Source organism: Eschscholzia californica, unplaced genomic scaffold (genome assembly GCF_041429995.1).
Source record: "Eschscholzia californica isolate CP2 unplaced genomic scaffold, dmEscCali1.0.p SCAF_3, whole genome shotgun sequence".
Taxonomy (NCBI): Eukaryota; Viridiplantae; Streptophyta; class Magnoliopsida; order Ranunculales; family Papaveraceae; genus Eschscholzia; species Eschscholzia californica.
Window position 1 is genome coordinate 7,816,931 of NW_028238420.1, and position 24,000 is coordinate 7,840,930.

Consider the following 24,000-nt stretch of genomic DNA (forward strand, 5'->3'; position numbering starts at 1 on the left):
AGAACCCTGAAAGTCATATGCTAGAAAGTCGAGAAGTGAGAAGAAGTTTTCATGCCTTCAACTTCGGCATGCCACCTAACTGGAGTTTAAGAACCTCCAAAATTCCAAAAGTCGTACAATTAGGGTGTGAAAACTTAAGAACATGAAAAACATACTCAAAGTTATGCTGGAAATAGATAAAATGAGAAGACACAAAACGTTAAAGATGATTTGAATTTGCATACAAAATTCAATTTGACATTACCAATTTGTCATTTGTGCTTACTATAATCAGTATTGTCTAACCATTTTCTGTTCCAACTTGTTGACCATTAAATAACGTGTTATGAGAATGCTTATATACATCGTTGGAGACTGAATCATGTCTAGACTTTTATTTTGAAGTTGCTTTAGATATTATATTTCCTCCTTTTTCAGTTGTTTAGAAGTTCCATTTTCTACGGTGGTTTTGCAATAAAATGAGCCACCTCTAGTACTTCAGCTGGAACATGACAAAACAATAGAGTAAGTCAGCTATTGGTAAGCATAATCCTTATTGAAGAGTGCCACGCTGAGGTAGGAGGTGCTTTAAGTATTTAAGTTATTTTGATTTCCTGCATACATCACTGCACTTCCGCTTGACACTTATCGTAATGATAAACGGCTCGTCTCGCCGTAACCTTCTCTTGGATTCTCAAAACTTCTGAAGTTTAAATTCCGAAAGAAAAAAAAAACAGGTGAATAAAACCTACAATCGTTTCAACAAATAAAACCTACAAACTCTCTGATACCACAAGCTAAGGGAGACGTCTATATGGTCCAAATCAATTGACCAGAATTTAGAAAAAGTGGCATGAGAGGCCCCTTTAAAACTTTTCTGAGTGGAAAATTGTTGGTTGATGCCCGAAAACCGTTTGGAAAGACCAATGGACTGTGGACCTACATGGACGGCCTAGTTGTAATATCTTTTAGGGTTTCTTTTGGGGTTTTTTTGTGAGGGGTTGGGCAAAAGGCCCAATCCCTTGGACGAAATGGGGACCCGCTCCACTGCAGAGAGAAAATAGGGAGCAGGTCCACCTTGTCAGGAGGGAATTTTTTGTGGCAGTTAAGGCCTCACTTTTCATAAAATTACAAGAATGCCATTCACCCAATTCCGTACTCTCTCACGTTCTTTTAATTCAAACGTGACATGTGTCATTTCTTTCCCTTATCTCTTCTCAACTTTATTTCTCTCTCCTCCTTATTTCTCTCAAACAGTTTCTCTCTCTAGTTATTTTATTTCTCTCTCCTAAATTATCTATAACTACTTTATCTTTCCATATTTTTTTCTCCTAAATTATTTCTTCTAAACTTCTTCTAAATTATTTAATTTCTCTCTAATTATTTAATTTCTCTCTTTCTATAACTACTTTATCTCTCCAAAATTATATCTCTAGATTCATCTCTCCCCCTAATTTCTTTCATATATTTACGGTAAATTTATCTCTCTCCCCCCTAGTTTTTTTGGTAAATCTTAAATTTTTTTTAGATGAATTTCATTTTCAAGTTTGAGATTTGTATCGAGATTTTATTTCCCTCTTTATAATTTTTCTCCTTATATTTTGGACATTTGTTTAGATTTTCTGTATTGTACATTTTTTTAAAACAATAGGTATTGTACTGTACATTTTTTTGTGTACTGGACACTTTAATACGGAGAATTTTCTTTTGTACCAGAAATTTCCTTGTGTATCGGAAATTATTTTATGTACTAGCCATTTGGTTATGTACGAGACAGATTTGTACATGGAATTTTCTTATGAACCGGGAATTATTTTATGTACTAGCCATTTGGTTATGTGCTACACCTTTGTACTGAGAATTTTCTTGTGTACTGGGAATTGTTTTATGTACTAGCCATTGTACTAGACACTTTTGCATTGGGAATTTTCTTGTGTACCGGAAATTATTTTATTTATTAACTATTTGGTTATGTGCTAGACACTTGTTTGGTTATGTCTAGACACTTTTGTCCCGAGAATTTTCTTGTGTACCGGGAATTGTTTTATGTACTAGCCATTTGGTTATGTACTAGACACTTTTGTACTGGGTATTTTCTTGTGTACCGTGGATTGTTTTATGTACTAGCCATTTAGTTATGTGCTAGACACTTTTGTACTGAGAATTTTCTTGTGTATCGGGAATTGTTTTATGTACTGGCCATTTGGTTATGTACTAGACACTTTTGTACCGGAAATTGTTTTATGTGTTGGCTATTTGGTTATGTACTAGACACTTGTGTACTGAAAATTTTCTTGTGTACCGGGAATTATTCTATGTACTAGCCATTTAGTTATGTACCAGACACTTTTGTACTGGGAATTTTCTTGTGTACCCGGAATTGTTTTATGTACTAGTCATTTGGTTGTGTACTAGACACTTTTTGTACTGGGAATAGTCTTATATACCAGGAATTGTTTTACGTACTGTACATTATGTTATGTACAGTATATAATAGAATGTGGTATGCGTTTCTTCTCTCAAATATTATTCTTTCTTTTCTAATTTGAAATTTCTGTCCGGATTTTTCCTATTTTAGCTCTATCTAAAATTATATTCCTTTTTCATATTTCTTTTCCAGATTTTTCTCTTTCCATATTTTTCTTTTGTAAGCATATCTTCTCTCTCTAATCTTAACTACTTTCCTTATCTCAAACATTCTTGCCTTATATGTTGGAAGATTTTTATAAAGATTTTTTAATGAAGTTTCGGTAAACAAAAATCTAAAAACGCACGTAAATCTGGTTGTTATAATGTATCAAATTTAGACGCCACCCAAGACTTTTATACGTTCTCTTTCTAAACTTTCCTTCCGTAAAACAGATCAAGATATTTTTTTCTCTATAAAAGTATTAGATACTTCCGATTTTCGTACTAGATTTTTCATTCAACAATCTTTCGTACTAGATTTTTCATTCAACAATATTCGAAGGAAACTTTCACGTTGCAACATTCACAAAATTGGAAAAAAGATAGAAATATAAGACGAAAGAAACTAAACATGTACAGTCAACTTCCACATAACAAGGAAACGTGGGAACTGATTGGGAACGATAAAATGTACTGGGAACTGAGGAATGTACACTACATTTCCTCGAAAACTTGGTAATGAAATTCCTCGAAAACAATAAAAGCAGATCAAGTTAAGGATAACTTCAGATCTGATTTCTTCACCATTATGAATTTCTGTTAAATAAAAAATCTCCAACAACCCGCTTAAATAAAAAAAACCAGATTTGTTGCTTCCTGAACCCAACAAAAGATTTCTTCCCAAGTAATTTGAAACTGAATTTGACTTATCCAAAATCCTAAACCATTCCAAAATATTTCCAGATCTGGTTTTTTCAAAATATTTCTTCACCATTAAAGTTTCACCAAATTTGTTCAAGAAATCAAACCATTCCAATTTCTTCACCATTAAACTTTCACCAATATTTCTTCACCGAATCTGACTTCCCAAAACCCTAAACCATTCAAAATATTTCTAGATCTGGTTTTTCTAAAATATTTCTTCACCATTAAACTTTCACCAAATTTGTTTAAGAAATCAAACTGAATCTGACTTCTCCAAAACCCTAAACCGTTCCAATATTTCTTCACTAAATTTGTTTAAGAAAAATCTTAGAGAGAGAAAGAAGATAGCTTTTGAAATTTCTTGAAGAGAGAAAGAAGATATCTCTGGAATGTTTTTTTAGAGAGAGAGAGAATGTAATGAAAATAAAGAGAAAAGGGTATTACAGGTAGTAAGATAAAAAGACACATTCTTTATTGTACTTGTCATCTCGGGCCCACCAAAAAACTTACAAATTGGACCTGCTTCTTATTTCTGTTTTGGGCTGGGGGAAAAGCTTATTTACCCCCCTTTTTTTGGTTCTCTCCCTCAAAAACACTTTTTTTTAGTGAAACACATTGGCCAAAAGAAAGTGGAGTAGCACCTAAAGGTCTTAATCTGGTAGAGAAATGTGGAGCTAAGTCAACTTTGATGGGGTTTCTTTATAAAAGAAAAAGCTTTAATGGGGACAATAGCCCTGCAGTTCCGCACATGTGACAATTTAAAAGAAACGTGGGAATTCAAGAATAGGCCGACACATTGGGACATCTAGTTTTGGTTGGGGGCATGAAGATTTGTATCAATCCAATTTGACTCAAATAAGAGATTAGGGCCTCATGGGTTAAAAGCTCATTGATTACATTATAATGGGTCATTAATCCATTAATGACACTTAATAAACATAGAGTTAATTCCTGTTTGGCCCCCTACTTTGTGACCAACTTCTTTTATGGCCCCCTATTTTCTGTAAATTCAAATATGACCCTCTTTTTTTTAGTTAATGCCCTAACTACCTTTCCTTTAAATTCTTTTTCAAAATTAAAATTAAAAATAAAATCATAATTCCACCTCATGTTCCTCTCCACCATACATCTCTCACCACGTCACCTCTCTCTCTCCCTCCCCACCTCACCTCTCTCTCTCTCTCCAACACACCTTCATCTTCTTCGACTAAAGTCGCTGGCCGGAAAATTTTCCGGCCGGGCGACCTTAAAAAAAAAAACAAATTTTATTCTCTCTAAAAACTCCGACGAAGGGGGTTTCCTTCGCCGGATCTGGTCCGTTCAAGAACAGACCGACTCCGGCGAAGGGAAACCCCCTTCGCCGGAGTTTTTAGAGAGAGAGAGAGATAGATGAGAGAATTTTTTTTTTGAAAGTCGCCTGCCGGAAAATTTTCCGGCCGGCGACTTTAATCGGAGAAGATGAAGGTGAGTTGGAGAGAGAGGGGTGAGTTGGAGAGAGAAAGAGGTGAGTTGGAGAGAGAGGTGACGTGGAGAGAGTTGTGTGGTTGGGAGGGAAATGAGGTGAAATCAATGTTTTATTTTTAATTTTAATTTTGAACAAGTATTTAAAGGAAGGGTAGTTAGGACAATTACATAAAAAAAGGGGGTCATATTTGAATTTACAGAAAATAGGGGGCCATAAAGGTAGCTGGTCACAAAGTAGGGGGCAAATAGGAATTAACTCATAAACAAAAAATCCATTTCAAATGAGATTTAAATGAGCTTATATTGTAGTTAGATGGGCTTTAGGCCGTTTACTTCGTTAGGGTTTAGGCCCGTATGTGTTTCAAGGTTTACGGTTGTGGTGCTTATCACATCTTTGATGTATCAAATGTCATTTTAATGACTTTCGTAGTCACTTTCTAAAAATAAAATAAAATAATATAAAATGAGTTTAGATTCAATAGGAAATTGGGGTTGGTAGCCCATTCTGTGGATTTCTTTCCGTTAGAATGGTAATGTTTATTTTTTTTGTCATTAGGCACATATATTTTCAAATAGGCTTTAACCCCTGATGTTGAGGGAAAATGGTTTTCTAAATATCTTTCTGGTAAATGATCCTTCTGACTTCCATAAAATGTTCCTTCTTCCTGTTAGTGATCTTAGGTGGAAAAGATACTTGTAAAAAGGGGAGAAGATGCTCTGATGTTTAAGTTAGTGAGGTGTTTTTGTAGTTAGTGAAGTGATTCAGTGAGTGAGTTGAAGATATCCTCCTTTAGGAAAAACCTATATGCTTATATATGTTTGGTGAGTTGTGGGAAGGCATGACTTAGATGATGCGGTGGTAAGGCGCCAAATTGATTACAACCACGTGTGTATGGCCGTTTGGAAGATAATATTTATTGAGGGCGTATCTTCTGACACTGACAGATCTTTTGACAATTAACGGTTTGTGTAGAAAAAAAAAGGATCTTTGGCTCTATCTGGCTTGTGCATCACTACTGTTCTCTTCAGATAGAGCAGAGCTCGAGGTGTCGAACTTACTTCTGTCGACCTTCCTTGTGTTTCTAACCAGAGCAAAGTTAAATTAGGATCAGATCTGGTTCAGAACCACATTACTTCTTGCCTTGAGGAAGAACAAGGCTCAAGCTACCGAAAAGACTTCTGCAGACCTCTTAACTTCTGTTTCGAGACTAAAGCAGGACAGAGCTGACTTGAGCTGGTTCAGATCTGCCGCTTCGCTTTCCTTTGGACTAGTGCAAGGTTCAAGGTGTCTAGGAGACTCTAGGCCATCTATGGTTAGATCTCTGCCCTGAGTCTCAAAATAGTAAGGGAGGTCTACGAAAGTCAACTCAACAACTTGAGCCTCGTACTGTGTCGAGGCACGGGAATTCGAGGTGAGATTTACCTAATCTGAACCCTAATCTGGTCAAAGCTTAGCTTACAAAGTTCTTTCGAGTTCACCTTTTCGTTGATTTAGTCAAGGCCTCGCTCGTGCATATTCAGGGATCCAGTACGTGCTACTCAGGTCAATCAGTTGACTTCTTTGACCGGTTATGGTTGATCAATATTGGTTCGCCCGATATTAAATACAACCTAAGGTGTCGTTTGGCAAGCAAAAGTTAGTTTGCTTTAAAAAAGTAAAAAAAATTTCAAATGTATATTTGGCAAAAATGTTACTTATAAGTAAAAAAAGTCAAAAAGTTAGTTTGGTAACTCAATTTACTTTTGATAATTTTATTTTTCTTTCTCATAGAGATACTTGATTTTAATTGAATTGGTTTATGATTTCCACGATTACTCTCGTATACGAAGTAGTGGTGATATTAGTGGTAGTGGTGGTGCAATGAAAGTATGGTTATGGGGCGTAGTAGTGGTTGAGGTTTGATGGTGGTGATGGTAGAGGTATGATGGTGGCAACGGTGGTGGTTGTGGTGGAGGTATGGGTGGTGGTGGTGGTGGTGGAGGTATGATGGTGGCGATTGTGGTGGTGGAAGTATGGTGGTGGTGAAAGTACGGTGGTGGTGTTGGTGGAAATACGGTGGTGGTTGGGATAAGGTGGTGGTGGTGGATAAGGTACGTGAGTGACAGTGACGGAGTTATGGTGGTGGTGGTAAAGGTGGTGGATAAGATATGTAGGTGGTAATGATGGAGCTATGATGGTGGTGGTGATGAAGGTACCGTGGTGGTGAAGGTATGGTGGTGGTTGTGGTGGTGGTGAAGGTACCGTGGTGGTGGTGGTGGAGCTACGAGGTGGTTGTTGTCGAGGTGTGGTGGTGTATGGTGGTGGTGGTACGAAGGTGGTGGTGTGGTGGTGGTAGTTGAAGTAGGGTGGTGCGGGAGGGGAGGTGCAATGCTTGTTGTGGTGGTGGTGGGGGTAGAATCAGGGGCGGAGCCACGTAGGGGCCCGTGGGGGCGCATGCCCCCACGACTCCGTGCCAAAAGCCTTTGCAGGTATGCAAATTTCAGGACCGGCAAGTCATGGGTTCGAATCTCACCTCCTTATATTTTTTCAGATTTTCTTGAGTATTTTATTGTGAGAAGTTTTAAAGGTGCCTTCCTTTAGTGTTAAAGGCGCCTCCTTCCTTCACAGACTTTCTCTCATGTTTGTCTTGAGGGAGGCACCATTAATACTTGTAAGGGGCTTTTCTAAACTTTCCAATTTATTTTTGCCCCTACTATCTCTGTAGTTATCTAATTGATACATCAAATTTTCTTTTTAACTCTTATTTTTTTTTTTTATCAAATTTCTTTTGTTCCTATTTCTTTGTAAACTCATCCAACTTTCGATAGAGTTATTTGCACTCTCGTGTTACCCTTATGTCCTATTAATTCTTCGTTTTTATGTATATTTCCTAACATTATTTAATTTAATTGCAAATGTTATTTATTTATATTTAGATTTTAGTCAAAATAAGTCACGGTTAGTTGTAGCCTAATTAGTTGATAGACTAATAGGGTTGCTATGATATATAGAAGTCATTAGTTTGAACAACATATGATTTTTTTTTGTAATTTAGACTTATAACTAATTTTGATAGAGGTTAGTAATGAAGCTCGCAATTCGTCATTAATGATGGTGTTCGTTTTTTTACTGTTTAACTGTTCCCCCACAAAGAAAAGTTTCTGGCTTCGCCACTGGGTAGAATAGTATGGTAGAAGTTTAGTTGTAGTCAGGGCCGTGCTTGGGCCCGTGCCGGCAGGGCCCCCCACCGACAAGGGCCCATTTGCAATAATATCCTTATAGCTATTGTTTATAAAATATAGATACAAGCACAAACATAAAACATCTCTTAGCCGAGCTGGTTGGAAGTGGGTGATTCCACCTGTTTTGCGGGGGTTCGAAACCCACTGCTCGCAAATTAATTTTGCTCTTTAGCTGGTTTTGTAATTAATGTTCATGGTACATTGCTAATTGACTCTTTATTTATTTTACTTTGTTACACTTCTTTTTACCATTTTGTTACGTATTTGGGTTCATTTTTTGAAGTATTTTTAGAAATAGATATCTAAAATTCGTAAAAAAAACTCGAAGGTATGTATGTAAAAATCATGATACAAAAATGCTACATCTAAAAACCCACTTTTAGATTCTATACTATATCTTGTACAAAGAAAGAATACAGTTTAACAAAGAAATTATACTTTGCTCAAATTTTGTATGTAGTTTTTTGAATTTTTGGGTTTATAGCCCAAAAAACGGGTCCTAATAAGACATTTAGTCCTCTCTAATCCTATAAAGGGTTTCAAAATCAAAAAAACAATATAAATGGATATCTAGTCCATTTGGTGTCATCTAGAGAAAAAACACAAATCCCTATAATACCAAATAAATCATAATTCCTAATCTAACCTTCCTCATATATTATAACTGATTTATCTTCAAAATTCATAAAGATCTTCTTCCATTTTTATCTCCCACATTCCCTCTCCAATCACGTTTTTAAACAAAGAAATATACATTATAACTGATTTATCTTCAAAATTCATAAAGATCTTCTTCCATTTTTATCTCCCACATTCCCTCTCCAATCACGTTTCTAAACAAAGAAACGTGATTCATTATTTCCAGTAACTGAAACCTCTTTATTCTCTCTCTCTAAATCCGATTCACATAACAAAACCTCCATTAAACTCAGGAATCTTGTTTCATCTTCATTAGATTGCTTTTCAAACATTCGTCTTCTAATCCAATACACAAGCTCAGAACTCCATTTCTATTTATGTCACTTCATATCAAGTTAATCAGGTAAAACATAAATCAATTTATAAGTTTTTGTGATTCTATTTCAGTTTATAGTAGTTGATTCTCTCTCTCTACATCTTAATCTACTGAAAATATTCCATTAAAACAAAGAAATTGTTTCATATTCATTAGAGTTTTTCAAAATCAGTTTCTTAATTGTTAATCAGGTAAACAAAATTCTTCTTTAATGATTCTGTTTCAAATCGAGTATGTTATTATTGTATTTCTCTCTCTAAAAGTTTCTTTAATGATTTCGATATTGATGAGATAATCCTTCATTACTAATTCCTATAAATCGAGTATACTTATTGTTGCAATCAATCATCATATCAGATATCTTTAGATATGTAGTTTAAACCTAATGATATTCGTACTTTTTCTTCAGATCTGGTTTTCAATCCGTACGGATTTATGAAACGTGGTTTTTTCGTACGGTTCCTCATAACAGAATTAACAGTACATGTACTTTATCATAAATTACCATAATTTATAGTAAATTATGCAAACATCTCCCGTACGATGTTTTTCAAAATGAGAACATGATATATGTATTTTCTGACAAATTATATATACTTTATCACGAATATCATGGATATTATATGGAACATTAATTATGCTTTAATCTCAAAAACAGTACTCGTTTCATTATTAGAACAACTTCGCTTATATATGTAAATCCCGTGTACTTTGAAATAAATTACATATAATTTACGTAAATGTTCATGTAATTTATTGTAAATAATATACTTTTTTATATAATTTATATGTATTAATCTCTCTCCATTTGTTATCACAGATGGAGTTCCAGGCAAAATCATCAAATCAAACTTGAAATACCCTTGTTCTTGTTACTTGACTTTTTGATTGGCTCCTCGAAATATTTCATAAGAAATGCACACTTGAATGGATCTTGATCATGATTCCTTGGAAAAGCCTCATATTCGGCCCCCTCCATTAGCATTCCAAGCAATAGGGCAACATGGATGGGCACCATTATTGAACCAGAGAAGATTTTGTACGTTTTTTTTTTGTAACAGTATGTAAACGATGTGTTATGTAAAAGAAATTATGTGTAATGTAAAAGAAATTATGTGTAATTTACTGAACAAGGCCCAAATACATTTGTAAAATTACGTTGTATACTTGACAAATGATGGTTTATTCGTCATAAATAATACATAATTTACGTATTTATTTCATAATTTGTATTCGATGAGTATTTATGTATGAGTAAAAACGAAAACAAATGCTGCTTTAATGTTCCCAGAAAAATATACTATTTCCAAAACTAAAAGTTAAGTGAGAGAAAGTGACATATATGTTTTGTATATTAACCCCCAAATCACGCTAAATTGATCCTAGATTATATACTATTTCCAAATCTGAAAGTTAAGTGAGAGAAAATTGTTTTGAATCGAAAAAAATTTACATAGTAAGATAAAGAAAATTGATTTGGTTTCCAAATCTGTAAAGAAGAGAGAGAAAATTGATTTGGAAATATCCGTGGTGATGACGTTTTGGTTTTGGTTAGGATTTTGGTTTCTGATTGATTCGGATAATAGGAAAGAGAAAATTTGATTTCCAAATCTGTTTAGAGGAGAGAGAAATTATAATTTGTTTCTATCCATTTGTTTCTAATAAATCTTCATATTTTTGGCTAATAAATCTCCATATTAAATCTGTAAAGAAGAGAGAGAAAATTGATTTGCAAAAGTTTGGATTTTTTTTCTAAACAGATTATAGAAGAGAGAGAAAATTTCGTGAGAATCTATCCGTTTTTTCCTAAATTTATCCTAAAATCAAGTTACATTAAACCGTTTGAAATTTTTGTCCGGTCCCACATATTAAAATCCCACGAAAAATGACTGGGACATGGAAGGAATTATGTAATATATATTAAGGGTTTTTAGTCCCAAGAGCAAAAGGACTAAAAATCCATTTTTTGGGAAGATTGGATCCTAAATCCTTTTTGAACATTATTTTGGGCTATATACCCACGGACCCTAGTTTTTTTGTTCTAAAAGGCTCAGATTCAAATTTCGCACGGGGCCCTTAAACTCTCAGGCACGGCCCTGGTTGTAGTGGAGCGGAGATAGACAAAAAAAAATCGTCAAGTAAAATTCATGCATGTCTCAAAAAAAAGTTACTTTACTTTGAAATCAAAAGCTAAAAATTTTAACTTTAAAAGAAAGTCAAATTTTAACTTAAATGAAGTCGGTAATTTTTGTGTACCAAACTAACTTTTTGACTTTTGTACTTAAATAAACAAAAAAAGTAATTTATTTTAGTGTTGTCAAACGACACCTAAGTAATATAAGAAATTATACTCTAGATCTGAATTCTCCCTAGATACTAGATAGATTTTAGAATGTTTGTGAATATGACTCGTCTGAACGTCGAATTAAGGCTGATTTTGGATTCATTCCAGTAAGACATAAAGTAAGACTGCGTTTTTTTACGTTGGATTTGAAATCAGACGCTAGGCTTGAAATGACCCTAGTCGTTGTATACTTGTATCGCGTGAACGACAATTATGTATCTGACTCGGACGAATCAGATTTGGAGAAGGAAAGTTTGAACCAAAATAATCAATTGGAAATCACACAATAAGGAGTAGGACAAAACAGATTATCAACTGCTTAAGATGAATAATTGCATGAAGGATGAAGATGAAGACAACCCATAGCCCAATTCAGCCCTTAAATGTGACGATCTTTTTTTTTTTATTATTATACTTTCCAATCCCATCACGCAATTGATGAGTCAGTTAGGAAAGAAAACATATCATGAACATTTATGGTATCATAACAAGGGAATATCCTGAAAACTGAATGTTGTGATATTCTTGTTTCTATATCAGTATTCATTTCACATTATGATTTTCTCATTAATCCAATCTTTCCTACCTCACAAACAATGGATTTTCAAAAATCATTTTAAGTAATGGTAATAATATGATGGATTCACTTTAGATTTATATTCATATCTCCTGTCTGTTTATTTCTCTCATTCTCCCTCTCAAAGAAATTAAGGATGAACATCTCAAGATTCCAAAGCTTGGGTATTGTGTCTGTGATATTTCTGTTGTTTCCAGTGATAATTCATGGATGGGGAACTGATGGTCATCTTACTGTTTGCAGGATAGCTCAGGTATTTAACCCTTTATCCTGTTTCTTTTCAATCGTAGTACAACCGCCGAAAGGTAAGACAGATTCTCGGTATAAAATGATATCAACGACCAGGATATTCTCTTTATATGTATCACGAATCTAAAGAGAGTTGACTGTCAAATTTTCGCGTTCCGTCTGCCCAGAGTCTGTTTTGACTTTGGTGGGTCAATAATTTTCGATTTTAGTTCATGTCTCTCTAGTCTCTATCATTGATGTTAAATTGTTTTGGGTGTTATAGCCTATGTTGAATAAAGGAGCGGCAGCTGCAGTGAAAGAATTGCTTCCTGCATACGCTGAAAATGATTTAGGAAGCGTGTGTTCATGGGCAGATCGTGTCAAGTTTAGATATCGTTGGTCATCTCCTCTTCACTACATCGATACACCCGATAACCTCTGCACCTACCAGTACAATAGTAAGTTTTCCTTCCTTTTTCTACTTAGGGTGCCTCTAGAGGCACCCCCTTCTCTTGCTCTTAACCCATTCCTCTCTTGGCATTCACCGTGGACCTCAAATTGAGCAGTCCGAGACCCACGAATTAGACTAGTCCGTAGACACTCGGACTGGGCCTAATTCGTTCCGTTAAAGCCCAACGTGGATTAGGCCTAGTACGAAGGCATTCAAACTGCTCTAGTTCGTGGGGCGCTAATGAGGGAGACCCAAGAGTAAAAAGAAGGGGACACCTTCTACTTATTGTAGGTGGGTTTCATTTCTTCAATTGTTTGAGTTGACTTGCCTGTCTCTTAGACTATCTAATCTAAGTTTTCTTGTTTTAGGCTCTTAAATTAGACTTAATTTATGTCTAATTCGGATAGATCTAAAATCAGTCTATGCTAGCTAGGTAGCTATCTAGATTTCACCTTGGTCAGATAACACGAGTCTAATAAAAAATAACTTGTCAAAATTTGACTCGAGTCAATTTCAGATTTCGAATTAAATTTCAAACAACGCATGTGCTCCAAAAAATATTTAGTCTTTATGATTTGATTAATAATAATGCAGGAGATTGCAAGGATGAATCCGGAGAGAAAAATAGGTGTGTTGCAGGGGCAATAAACAATTATACAGATCAGCTTCTTAGCTATAACACTAATTCTTTTGCTAAAGCTCAATGTGAGTCTCTTTTCTCTATCAGAGTCTTAAAATTTCAGAAAAAATTTAAACGGCCCGGAAAAATGGGCCGACTACAGCCCGAAAGCCGACGTGGTTAACTCCCATGGTCGGGCTGTGAAAAGAGAAACAGCCCGTCCAATGGGGTCGTCCATGTTTTCTTTCAACCAATGGTCGACCAATTTTTTCGGGCCATTTAGCATCGTTGATTACTGAGGAAAATGCTAAATGATCCGAAAAAATGGGTCGACCTTAGGTTGAAAGTCGTTCCGGCCAACTCCATGGACAGGCCATGTGGAGAGAGAAACGGCCCGTCCAATGAGAGCTGGCTGCGTCGGCTTTCTGCCTATGGTTGGTCCGTTTTTCCGGTCGTTTTTCTAGTCAGACTAGGAGTGGCCAAAACAAAAAAGACCCACCTAAACACTTACAAAACCTACAAACTAATTCACATCTGGAATTGACAGATAATCTCACAGAAGCTCTGCTATTCCTTTCTCATTATATGGGAGATATTCACCAGGTATAAATTACCTCTCTCTCTAGCTCTCTCTCTCTCTCTCTCTCTCTCTCTCTCTCTCTTCAATCACTAACCAAGGTTTGCTTGAAATTATAAAACTGTAGCCACTACATGTGGGTTTCACTTCAGACAGGGGTGCAAATACTATTGGTGTTCACTGGTATAGAAGAAAATCAAATCTCCACCATGTAAGTGTTTTCATATATTGCATTAATTGTTCTAATTTTCATTTGGGATGATCACTTCTATTAGCTATACTTAATTTATTATATCTAGGACATGTCATTTTAATAACATGAACATTTATATAGGTATGGGACACCAACATTATCGAGACATCAGAAAAGAAGTTTTATGATACAAGTGTAGACGATCTAATTAGTGCAATCCAGAAAAACATAACGGTTAGTACGATACTGTACATTTTTGATAAACATATTACATATTGTTCCTTTCTCTATGCATATATACTAATTGAGTAATTTAATTGCAGGGTGAATGGGCAGATCAAGTACCAAAATGGGAAAAATGTAGTTCCAATGAAACTACTTGTCCAGACATGTAAGTTTCTCTACCTTTACCTTTTATATAAGAGACGGAGGGAGAGAGAGATAGAGAGGATCATCGAGCCCCACATCGATCACTTTGGAGTTTGGATCCCTCTTGGGTGGTTCAAAGAGCCTTCGGTAGGAACAAGATCCCAAAGCGGTTGGGCATGGGTGTCCAAAATTGGCACCGCGCACGTCCCGACAATTTACGGACGAGACTCAAATCCGGCAGAGTCTCCTTTATAAATTGAACCGGTTTAAATCTGCATAAGTTGTCATACACGATATAAATCCTAAAAGGAAGTAATTCTAAATACAACAGAATTGCCAACCCATGGACGACTCTAAACCGACAGAAAGTTACCCGGAGCCCTTTATATTACTTGGCTAGTATCCTCCCATATCAACACAAATCAAAGTCATAACATTCTCTTCGAAAGTATGTTAAGCAAGAGAGTCAAGTCGTTTTCTCACTTGGTAACTCAACAGTCATTTACAAGCTAACCTCATGATACATATAAACACATATCATAACTATATACATTTTGGCTTCGCGGATTTGCAATACTGAGGCCAGGTCGTCAATAAGACATCTTTTATTCGAAAACCAAGAAAGTTCATATCCATTTCTTGTAAGAAAACATCCTTCGCTACAATCTCAAGCAGTTGGAACTTGCTCATCCGCACTCGATTGAGATATGAGCTTTTTATTTAGTTACTTATATTGTCAAACACGAAAGTGGGACAAGCAAGAATTATAGCTTATATACAAAAGCTAAGGGCTTTCAATCAATTTAACAAGCTTACCAACAAGATCAGGTGTAGAAAATCCCAGAGCCCCGAGGGCCAACCAAATCAGAACCTTGGCGAGAAAGGGAGCAGTTCAGCTTCCAAGTCTTGATGACTAGTGTTAAACCACTTCACTGATATCACACAATATACAACAATATCTCGAGTTTTCTGAAATATTCATATACATAAATCCATAAAATCATTTGATGTGTATGTAACTCCATAATAAAGTCGTCTAGTAAATGAGTATAATCAACGTTATAAATTTCATCACGATCAAAGATATAAATCATGCATACATGATCGCCTACATATCTACGTACAGTGATGCTTCCATATCTCCTTACCCTAGAATGACTCTATAGTATACAATGCTTTCAGATTACTTTTTCCTATACTACGCCTCGAGCAACATTGCTCTTCACACGTGTCAAGGATAAAAGGTCTCCCCTACCTAGCGGTTTTGGTCTACCTCCTCCCCCGCTGCGCCTCGAACAACATTGAATCTCGGGATGTCTAAAGGGCATACTATATTGAGTATTGCTAAGGCGATAAGGCTTGGGCCATAACAAAGAAACATATAGAGAGAAGGGGAGAAAGAGTGTGTGAGAGATAAAGATAATATTTACATAATGCTTGGAACCTTTTACACAGATATGCAAGTGAGAGTATAAAAGCGGCATGTGATTATGCATATAAAGGAGTCAGTGATGATTCAACACTAGAAGGTATTCAAACAATCTAAATTAATGTTTGTTATTAAGATAGTTGTATATATTTGATCATTTCTTTGTGTTTTGATTCATGACACATGAGATTTTCATCTAAATTTTTGCAGATGATTATTTCTTGTCGCGTAATCCGGTGGTTAATTTGAGGCTAGCTCAAGGCGGAGTTCGTTTAGCAGCTACACTTAACCGTATATTTGGATGAGAGATACATTTATAACCTACTTGAATATTGAAATAAAGATCTCCTTTAATATTATATATAGACAAGAAATCCATGGTACCCATTGTTGGGTGCTAAGGAAGATTATGGATTTATATAACTTGAGAAGGTTATTTGATTGCTAGATAACTTAATTTTTTCTGATTTTTCTTACTTGTTTTTTTTGCTTGCTTGATCAACAACATTACAAAACACCTCTATTTATAGTAGAGGATTTAGCACATCTAGCAAAGCCTAGAGACTTCCACATTGGAACTTACAAGTCATAGTCTAAGCTTATCTCTAGTCTAAACTTATCTCTAGTCAAACTTCTCTAGACCCATCTATCTTGAAGACCACCACAACTCATTTACTCTCCTCTAGATTTTTCTAACACACTTAGAAATTACAAATTACATTTTTTAACACCCCTTCTTAATTTGTAATTTGCATGTAGTTCTTGAACTTGAGAAATTTTTCCGTTGTAATAGCTTTTGTGAAGATGTCGGCCCATTGCTCATTGGTGTTGACAAATTGAAGTTGAATTTCTTCTTGTTGTACCAAATTGCGAATGAAATGATGACGAAGTTCAATATGCTTTGTGCGGTTGTGAAAAACCGGATTTTTCGTCATTGCTATTGCGGACATATTATCGCAATAGATAGTTGTCGGACCTTGTTCCTTTTAAAATAAATCTTCTAGAATTCTCCTTATCCAAACGACTTCACATGATGCATCGGTAGCGGCAATATACTCAGCCTCCGCGGATGATAAAGCAATAGTCTTTTGCTTTTTTGATGCCCAAGCAATAACTTTAGATCCCAACTTAAAAACATCTCCGGACGTACTTTTCCTATCATCAAGAGAACCAGCCCAATCACTGTCAGTAAAACCCACTAATTTGTTTTCATCTTCAGACACATATTTTATTCCATGGTTTTTTGTTCCTTGAATGTAGCGTAAAATACGCTTGGCAGCGGCAAAGTGAATTTCACTCGGCTCACTCATGAATCTAGAGATGAGACTGACGGGATAAACAATATCTGGCCTTGTATTTGTTAGATAAATAAGAGACCCAACAAGACTTCGATAAATTTTAGGATCGACCTTAGGTGCTCCGTCATTTAATTGCAATTTTTCATTTACACCAATAGGTGTAGCAACAGGCTTGCAATTTGACATTTGAAATCTTTTTAATAGGTCTTCAACATATTTCTCTTGGGAAATAAGGATTTCTCCTTTTGATTGACGAACTTGAATTCCGAGAAAGTATTTCATGAGACCCAAATCTGTCATCTCATATTCCTTCATCATGGATTCCTTGAATTCTTCAACCATCCTTAGATTTGTGCCTGTAAAAATTAGATCATCTACATATAAACAGACAATTAGAAAATTATTTCCTTCTTTCTTCACATATAAAGATGGTTCACTTTTGCTTTTGTGAAAATTATTTTGCTGAAAATATCCGTCAATTTTACTATTCCATGCTCGGGGGGCTTGTTTTAAGCCATATAAGGCTTTCTTTAGTCTGTATACTTTATTTTCTTCTCCTTTTATTTTGTATCCTTCTGGCTGCTCAACATAAACTTCTTCTTCCAATTCTCCATTTAAAAATGCTGATTTAACATCAAGTTGAAAAACTTGTAATTTCATTTGAGCGGCTAATGCAAGAACAATTCTGATTGTCTCCATTCTTACTACCGGAGCAAATGTTTCATTAAAGTCAATACCGGGTTGTTGAGAATAACCCTTTGCAACTAGGCGAGCCTTATGTTTTTTAATTGATCCATCTTCATCAAATTTGGTCTTGTAGATCCATTTTAATCCAGCAACATCTTTTTCTTTTGGAGGATCTACAAGTTTGATTTTTTTCTATAGTTGTCAATTCTTCATTCATGGCATTTCTCCATACTTCTTCTTTTTCTGCTTCTTTGAAATTTTGTGGTTCATAAGTGAAGAAAGAAAACCCACATGATTCGTAGATATCATTTAGAGAACGTGTCTTTCTTGGAGGTGATTCAGAATCTGAAGAATCCTCATCAAAATTTGCAGAATTTTCAACTCCTCCATTTTCAGAAATTTGTGGCATCTCAGATAAATTTGATGAAGGAGAACTTTGATCTTCTTGACAATCATTAATTTGGAAAAAATCAGATTTATTTTCAATTTGAGAAGAACTTTCTCCCCATTCCCAAGATTTCATCTCATCAAAAATAACATCTCGAGAAATTACCAATTTATTAGAGATGGGATCAAGAAGACGATAACCTTTGGATTCATTACTATAACCAATGAAGATGAATTTCTCACCCTTCTCATCAAATTTTTCTTTTCTCAAAGGAATGTGAGAATATGCCAGACAACCAAAAATTTTGAAAAAATCTACTTGAGGTTTTTTCCCATGCCAAGCTTCATATGGAGTAATATTTTGAACTGCTTTTGTCGGAGACCGATTTAATAAGAATACCGATGTATTTACTGCCTCAGCCCATAGATTATTTGGAAGCCCTTTTCCTTTCAACATGCTCCGAGCCATTTCTGCAATTGCCCGATTCTTCCTTTCGGCCACACCATTTTGTTGTGGACTATAACGAACTGTGAGCTCTCTTTTAATTCCTTTTTCTTTACAATAATCCATGAAGGGTTTATAAATGAATTCTCCACCTCGGTCAGTTCTGAGAGTCTTCAATTTTTGGTCACTTTGTCTTTCTACAAGAGCCAAAAATTCTAGAAAAAAACCAAATGCTTCTGATTTTTGCTCAAGAAAATAAATCCACATCTTTCTTGTATAATCATCAACAAATAAGAGAAAATATCTCTTATTACTAAGTGAAGGTGTTTTAGTCGGTCCAAAAATATCGGCATGTACCAATCCAAGTGGTGCAAGGGCTCTTGAAGAGACTTTTGGAAAAGGAAGCCTATGCATTTTTCCGTAAATACACCCTTCACAAATTTCATCATTTTTTGAGATGTAAGGAAGACCAACCACCATATCTTTCTCTTTTAATAATTTCAACCCTCTATAATTCAAATGACCATATCTCAAATGCCAAATATGAGCCATATCAACTTCACTTTTGAATGAAACATTCTCACATTTTGGCATAATAAGATAGAAAACATTATTTGAGGTCATTTGGACAGTGGCCACAATAAGATTTGTTCTTTTATCAACAATCTCACATTCTCCATTGTCAAAATGGAGAGAGTAATTTCTCCTCATGAGTTGCCCAACACTTAAGAGATTTTGTGTTATACCGGGAACATAAAGAACATCATGAATAAATTTATCACCTTTATTTGTAGCTACTGCAATCACACCTTTTCCTCCGGCAGGTTTTAATTTTCCATCACCAAGCTTTACTTGAGTAGAAACATTTTTTTCAAGTTCTACAAATAATTCTCTATTTCCAGTCATATGATGGCTGCATCCGCTGTCCAAATACCAAATATCTGATGGTGGTGTTTCAACATTCATGCAAGAAAATAACTGTGCTTCTTGTTTTTCTTCTGTAAAATTAACTTCACTTTTTCCTTTTTGAAACCAACAATCTCTTTGAGAATGATTGGGAATTTTGCATTTGGTGCATTTAAACCGACATTCCTTAGATTCATGACCAACTTTTTTGCAACAGAAACAATAAGGAGCAGAATTTCCTTGAGAATTTTTTGTGTTGACGAACTTCCCTCGATTGTGTTCTTTTCCTTGAGATTGGAAAGAACCTTGCCCTTCTTGATGCTTTTCAAAATAATTTCTTTTTTGAAAAATCTTACTTCCTTTTTTTTGTTGTTTTGAAATATTAATCTTTGATTGAAATGCTTGCTCCACCGGACTACTTTGATATCTATTGATTCGACTTTCATGAGCTTCAAGAGAACTAATTAGTTCATAAAAAGAGAGAGAAGATAAATCTTTAGATTCTTCAATTGCGGCTACAACATGATCGAATTTTTGCGGCAAACTTCGAAGAATTTTTTGCACGATTTTTTTGTCTTCGATAGTATCTCCAAGACTTCTAATTTTGTTAATAAGTTCAGTGACACGAGATGAAAAAAGTTGAATATTTTCACTCTCCTTCATTCCCAAATTATCAAACTCTTTCCACAATGATTGAAGCTTAATAACAATAACTTTTTCGGAACCTTGAAATTCCTTTTTCAAAATATCCCGTGCAATTTTAGCTTTTGTTTGAAGAATGTAATTTAATTAGTTCAGTTTACTTTATATGTTCGAAAAAAACCATAAACAAGATATCATAGAACTATTCTAATCTGAAAAACTATTTGCTCTTAGATCATATACATCCAACTACAATAAAACAACTATTTCAGATGACTGTTTCATTATGGGTCTATTTTTTTTATACTTTTGAGTAGTGTACAAAAGAAAGGAAATAACTCACAAAGAATGAAGAATTTCTTGTGAAAAGAATATGCTATGAGTGATAAATTTCATAATTTTTGAGTCTATAGACCAAAAATAGGGTCCTAATAGGAGATTTAATCCTCTATAATCCTAAAAAGGATTTGAAAACCTAAATAATAATCATAATAGATATCTGGTCCTTTTAGTGTCATCTAGAGAGATTACACAAATCCATATAATACTTATTATATATGCAATACCTATATTAACCTTCTTTTAATATCTAATCGTGATTTTCATTCTAAACCGTATTAGATTTCTCTCCATATTTATCTCAACTTTCTCTCTCCAATCACGTTTTTTATGTAACTAGCAACTCTCTCTCTATAATTCCGTAACCGAAATCCAGTAACTTTCCCATTATCTCTCTAAAAATGAAATCATCATTAAACCTTCATTAAACTCTCGCCCAGCTGTAAAAAACTCCATTGATTAGTATTCAATCAAGAGCCATCATCACAAACTCCATTGTTATTTAGGGTTTTTACTGATTATCTCTTTATTCTAGCCACAACTATTCAGGTTTAAAATCTTATGTACATTTGCTTATAGTTTAACGATTCATATTGAAGATTTGATAAATATCAAATGATCATCTTTTTCATATCATTTAATATGAATCTTTATTGCTGTAATTTTCCATAACTAAACTGTTCTTTCATGTATTTGATATTTCTGTTTCATTTTTATTGAATCCATGTAATCTAGATCTGATGTTTTCATTCAAATATTTAGATTTTTCACATCTTTGATTATCTTCAGATCAAATTGAACTGATAGTACAGATAATGTTGGGTATTAGATTCCAGTTATTTAATCTCAGATCTGTATGGAAAACACTTTGTCTGTAGTATACATTATGTATAATTTATGTTACATTATTTATACTTTTTAATAATATGTTGTTGTAAATAACATGTACATATATAAAATTCATTACAAATTATACATACTTTCTGACATAGTGGTGTAAAAAAATTTGTAATAGGTATAAATTACAGTTTTACATGCTATAAAGTATGCGTACTTTTTTTACAATTGAATGCTATTCTCATACATACAGAACAAAGTACGTAATTTGTACTTTACAGTTTGAATTGTTTACGTATCTTAACAATTTGTCTGTTTTACAATATCAATAATTATATTTTACAGAACAGATGGAGATTCAAGCAGATTCATCATTACAAAGCAAGAAGACGATATTAAAATCTGATGGTTGGGATAAATTGTTTACTGAACCTGGTCAATTATTTCCCGGTGGTGCTAAAGCCTTTCGATTTGCTCTTCGGCAATATAGTATAAATACTGGCCATGATTTTAAATTTATTAAAAATGATTCGAAGCGGGTAACTGCTGTATGTCCTGTTGAAGATTGCAAATGGAGAGTACATGGATGTGCGCCATTGAAATGCGAATCCATGTTTATTTTGAAAGACATGGAAATGAAACATGACTGTGAAGATTTCATTAAGAAGACCAAGAAACCCAAACTAAACAGTTCATTTGTTGGGAAACTTATTTTAGATGATGTTACAAGAAGCCCGGATCGTTCGACAACAAGTCTGAAAAAAGACTTCTTGAAAGATTACGCTGTCCAACTTCCATATTACTACACTTATGAGGGGAAGAAAGTAGCAATGAATGAAGCATTTGGTCAAGAAGGAGACTCATATGCAAAACTTAGATGGTATGCTGATGCCTTTTCACGTACCAACCCAAACAGCATAGTACAACTTGAAGTTGACGATGTATCTCGGAGATTTAAAAGAATTTTCATTGCACCACATGCTTGTATAGCTGGCTTTCAATATTGTCGACCAGTTTTATATGTGGATGGTACATTTTGCAAGACTCGTTTTAACGGTTGCATACTGGCTGCTGTGGCTAAAGACGGTAACAATGGTAATTTCTGAACATTCTAGAATTGATCCAATTTAATCTAAAAAAGTATCCCCTTTTTCAACATCATTTTTCAGCATTTTATGTACATTATCTTACATTTACAATAAAGTATGCATAATTATACTTAAAGTATGTATATTTTATTTAGGTTTCAAACTTTAAAGTATGAACATTATTATAAATTTACCATACAATAAGAAAATTTTACATAAGTATGCTTGATGAATATTTAAATTTTCATACTTTCACTAAAATATTTTCAATTTACAGGTCTATTTCCGTTAGCATATTCTGTTGTTGATGTTGAGAATGACCAAAATTGGGACTGGTTTCTAAGGCACTTGCGCAATGCTCTGAATATGAAAAAGACGTATATCTTTATTTCAGACCGTCACAATGGTATAATCAACGGTGTCAAGAACATTTTCCCGACAGCACACCATTCCTTCTGTGTATGGCATCTAAGGAACAATCTGAATTTAAGATTGGCAAATGGAGCTAGAAAATCAAAATTCTTCCAAACATTAATTTTCAAGGCTGCTAGAGCTCTCCCCGAATCTGAATATCACGCAACTATTAATCAGATGATACAAATGGGTGGTTCAAAAGTTGCAGCATTTTTTAATTCCTTAGACCCTGCCTCTTGGGCAGATGCTTTCTTTCCCGGTATAAGGTACGATCAGATAAATTTGTGTATTCATTTCATTAACTATATTGATAATTTTTGTTGACATTATGTATTGTACCGTATACAGTTTTGACTTTGTGTTACAAATAACATGTACTTTACACCGAATTTTGATAATTTACTGTAAAATATGTATTCTTCTTGTTAAAAATTATCGATTTCAGAAAGAAATATTTAAAATTTTTGAGTGTTTAATTTGATACAGATACACGGCGATATCATCTCAACTCTCAGAATCCTTTAACAATCAGATTCGACATGCTCGTGTACTACCAATTACAGCAATGTTGGAGGCAATTCGTATTCATATAATGAACAAAATGAACACAGCACGCGAATTGTCTAAAAAATGGACGACATTCTTGTGTCCAACCATCACTGATTTGTTGAAAGCAAAATATGATAGTGCTGCAACTTGTAATATTGCACAGGCAGCCCCATTTATATTCGAGGTTTACTCAGAACCTTCTCATTGTGTTAATCTTCTACAGATTTCTTGTACTTGTAGAAGGTGGCAAGTTGATGGTGTTCCTTGTGAACACGCAATGTTGTGTATTAAAAGCTTGTCTGAAGACCAACAAGATTGTTTTTACGATCCTATTTGGACAACGGAGTCTTATGTGAAGACTTACCAGGAACATATAATGCCTATATCCAATGTTGATGAACCAAGGATTTTTGATGAAGCTACCAAAATTCTCCCACCGTTGATTCGTCGTAGACCAGGTCGTCCAAGAACAGTACGGATCGAGAGCTCTGGAAATATGCCAAGAAAATTAAGGATATGTGGTAGGTGTAAGCAACCTTCATACCACAATCGCAAAACATGTAGGGTAAACATTTGATGTATTTAAATATGTTACATAACACTTTCAA

The 24,000-nt window shown here is 34.7% G+C and overlaps 2 protein-coding genes across 3 annotated transcripts; both read left to right on the forward strand.

Moving 5' to 3' along the window:
* Positions 1-11,794: 11,794 nt before the first annotated feature.
* ENDO2 (endonuclease 2) lies at positions 11,795-20,436 on the forward strand. 2 transcript variants are annotated; one of them, XR_015237247.1, is made up of 10 exons: positions 11,795-12,187; positions 12,446-12,620; positions 13,208-13,318; positions 13,780-13,835; positions 13,937-14,020; positions 14,144-14,236; positions 14,326-14,393; positions 15,827-15,900; positions 16,011-16,189; positions 20,288-20,436. XR_015237247.1 is itself a non-coding variant. In XM_086667627.1 (9 exons), exons 1-9 carry the CDS (start codon positions 12,071-12,073, stop codon positions 16,103-16,105), a joined length of 873 nt encoding a protein of 290 aa, XP_086523753.1. In that variant the 5' UTR covers positions 11,795-12,070; the 3' UTR covers positions 16,106-16,274. The 2 variants fall into 2 exon arrangements, 1 of the variants encoding a protein (XP_086523753.1); XM_086667627.1 differs by lacking the exon at positions 20,288-20,436 and having other exon boundaries at positions 16,011-16,274.
* A 1,735-nt stretch (positions 20,437-22,171) lies between these two features.
* Positions 22,172-23,647, forward strand: LOC147548133 (uncharacterized). The gene is made up of 5 exons (XM_086667992.1): positions 22,172-22,436; positions 22,707-22,888; positions 22,973-23,109; positions 23,330-23,417; positions 23,633-23,647. The coding sequence occupies exons 1-5, from the start codon at positions 22,172-22,174 to the stop codon at positions 23,645-23,647; spliced, it is 687 nt and encodes a 228-aa protein (XP_086524118.1).
* The last annotated feature ends 353 nt before the right edge of the window (positions 23,648-24,000 follow it).

Bases quoted from the DNA above. Each gene is read 5' to 3' on its own strand.
- LOC147548133 (XM_086667992.1), top strand. From the start codon at position 22,172: ATGAATGAAGCATTTGGTCAAGAAGGAGACTCATATGCAAAACTTAGA. The intron at 22,437-22,706 runs GTAATTTCTGAA...TTCAATTTACAG, and splicing joins GGCTAAAGACGGTAACAATG to GTCTATTTCCGTTAGCATAT. The intron at 22,889-22,972 runs GTATGGCATCTA...TTAATTTTCAAG, and splicing joins CAGCACACCATTCCTTCTGT to GCTGCTAGAGCTCTCCCCGA.
- ENDO2 (XM_086667627.1), top strand. From the start codon at position 12,071: ATGAACATCTCAAGATTCCAAAGCTTGGGTATTGTGTCTGTGATATTT. The intron at 13,319-13,779 runs GTGAGTCTCTTT...TGGAATTGACAG, and splicing joins TTCTTTTGCTAAAGCTCAAT to ATAATCTCACAGAAGCTCTG. The intron at 13,836-13,936 runs GTATAAATTACC...ATAAAACTGTAG, and splicing joins ATATGGGAGATATTCACCAG to CCACTACATGTGGGTTTCAC.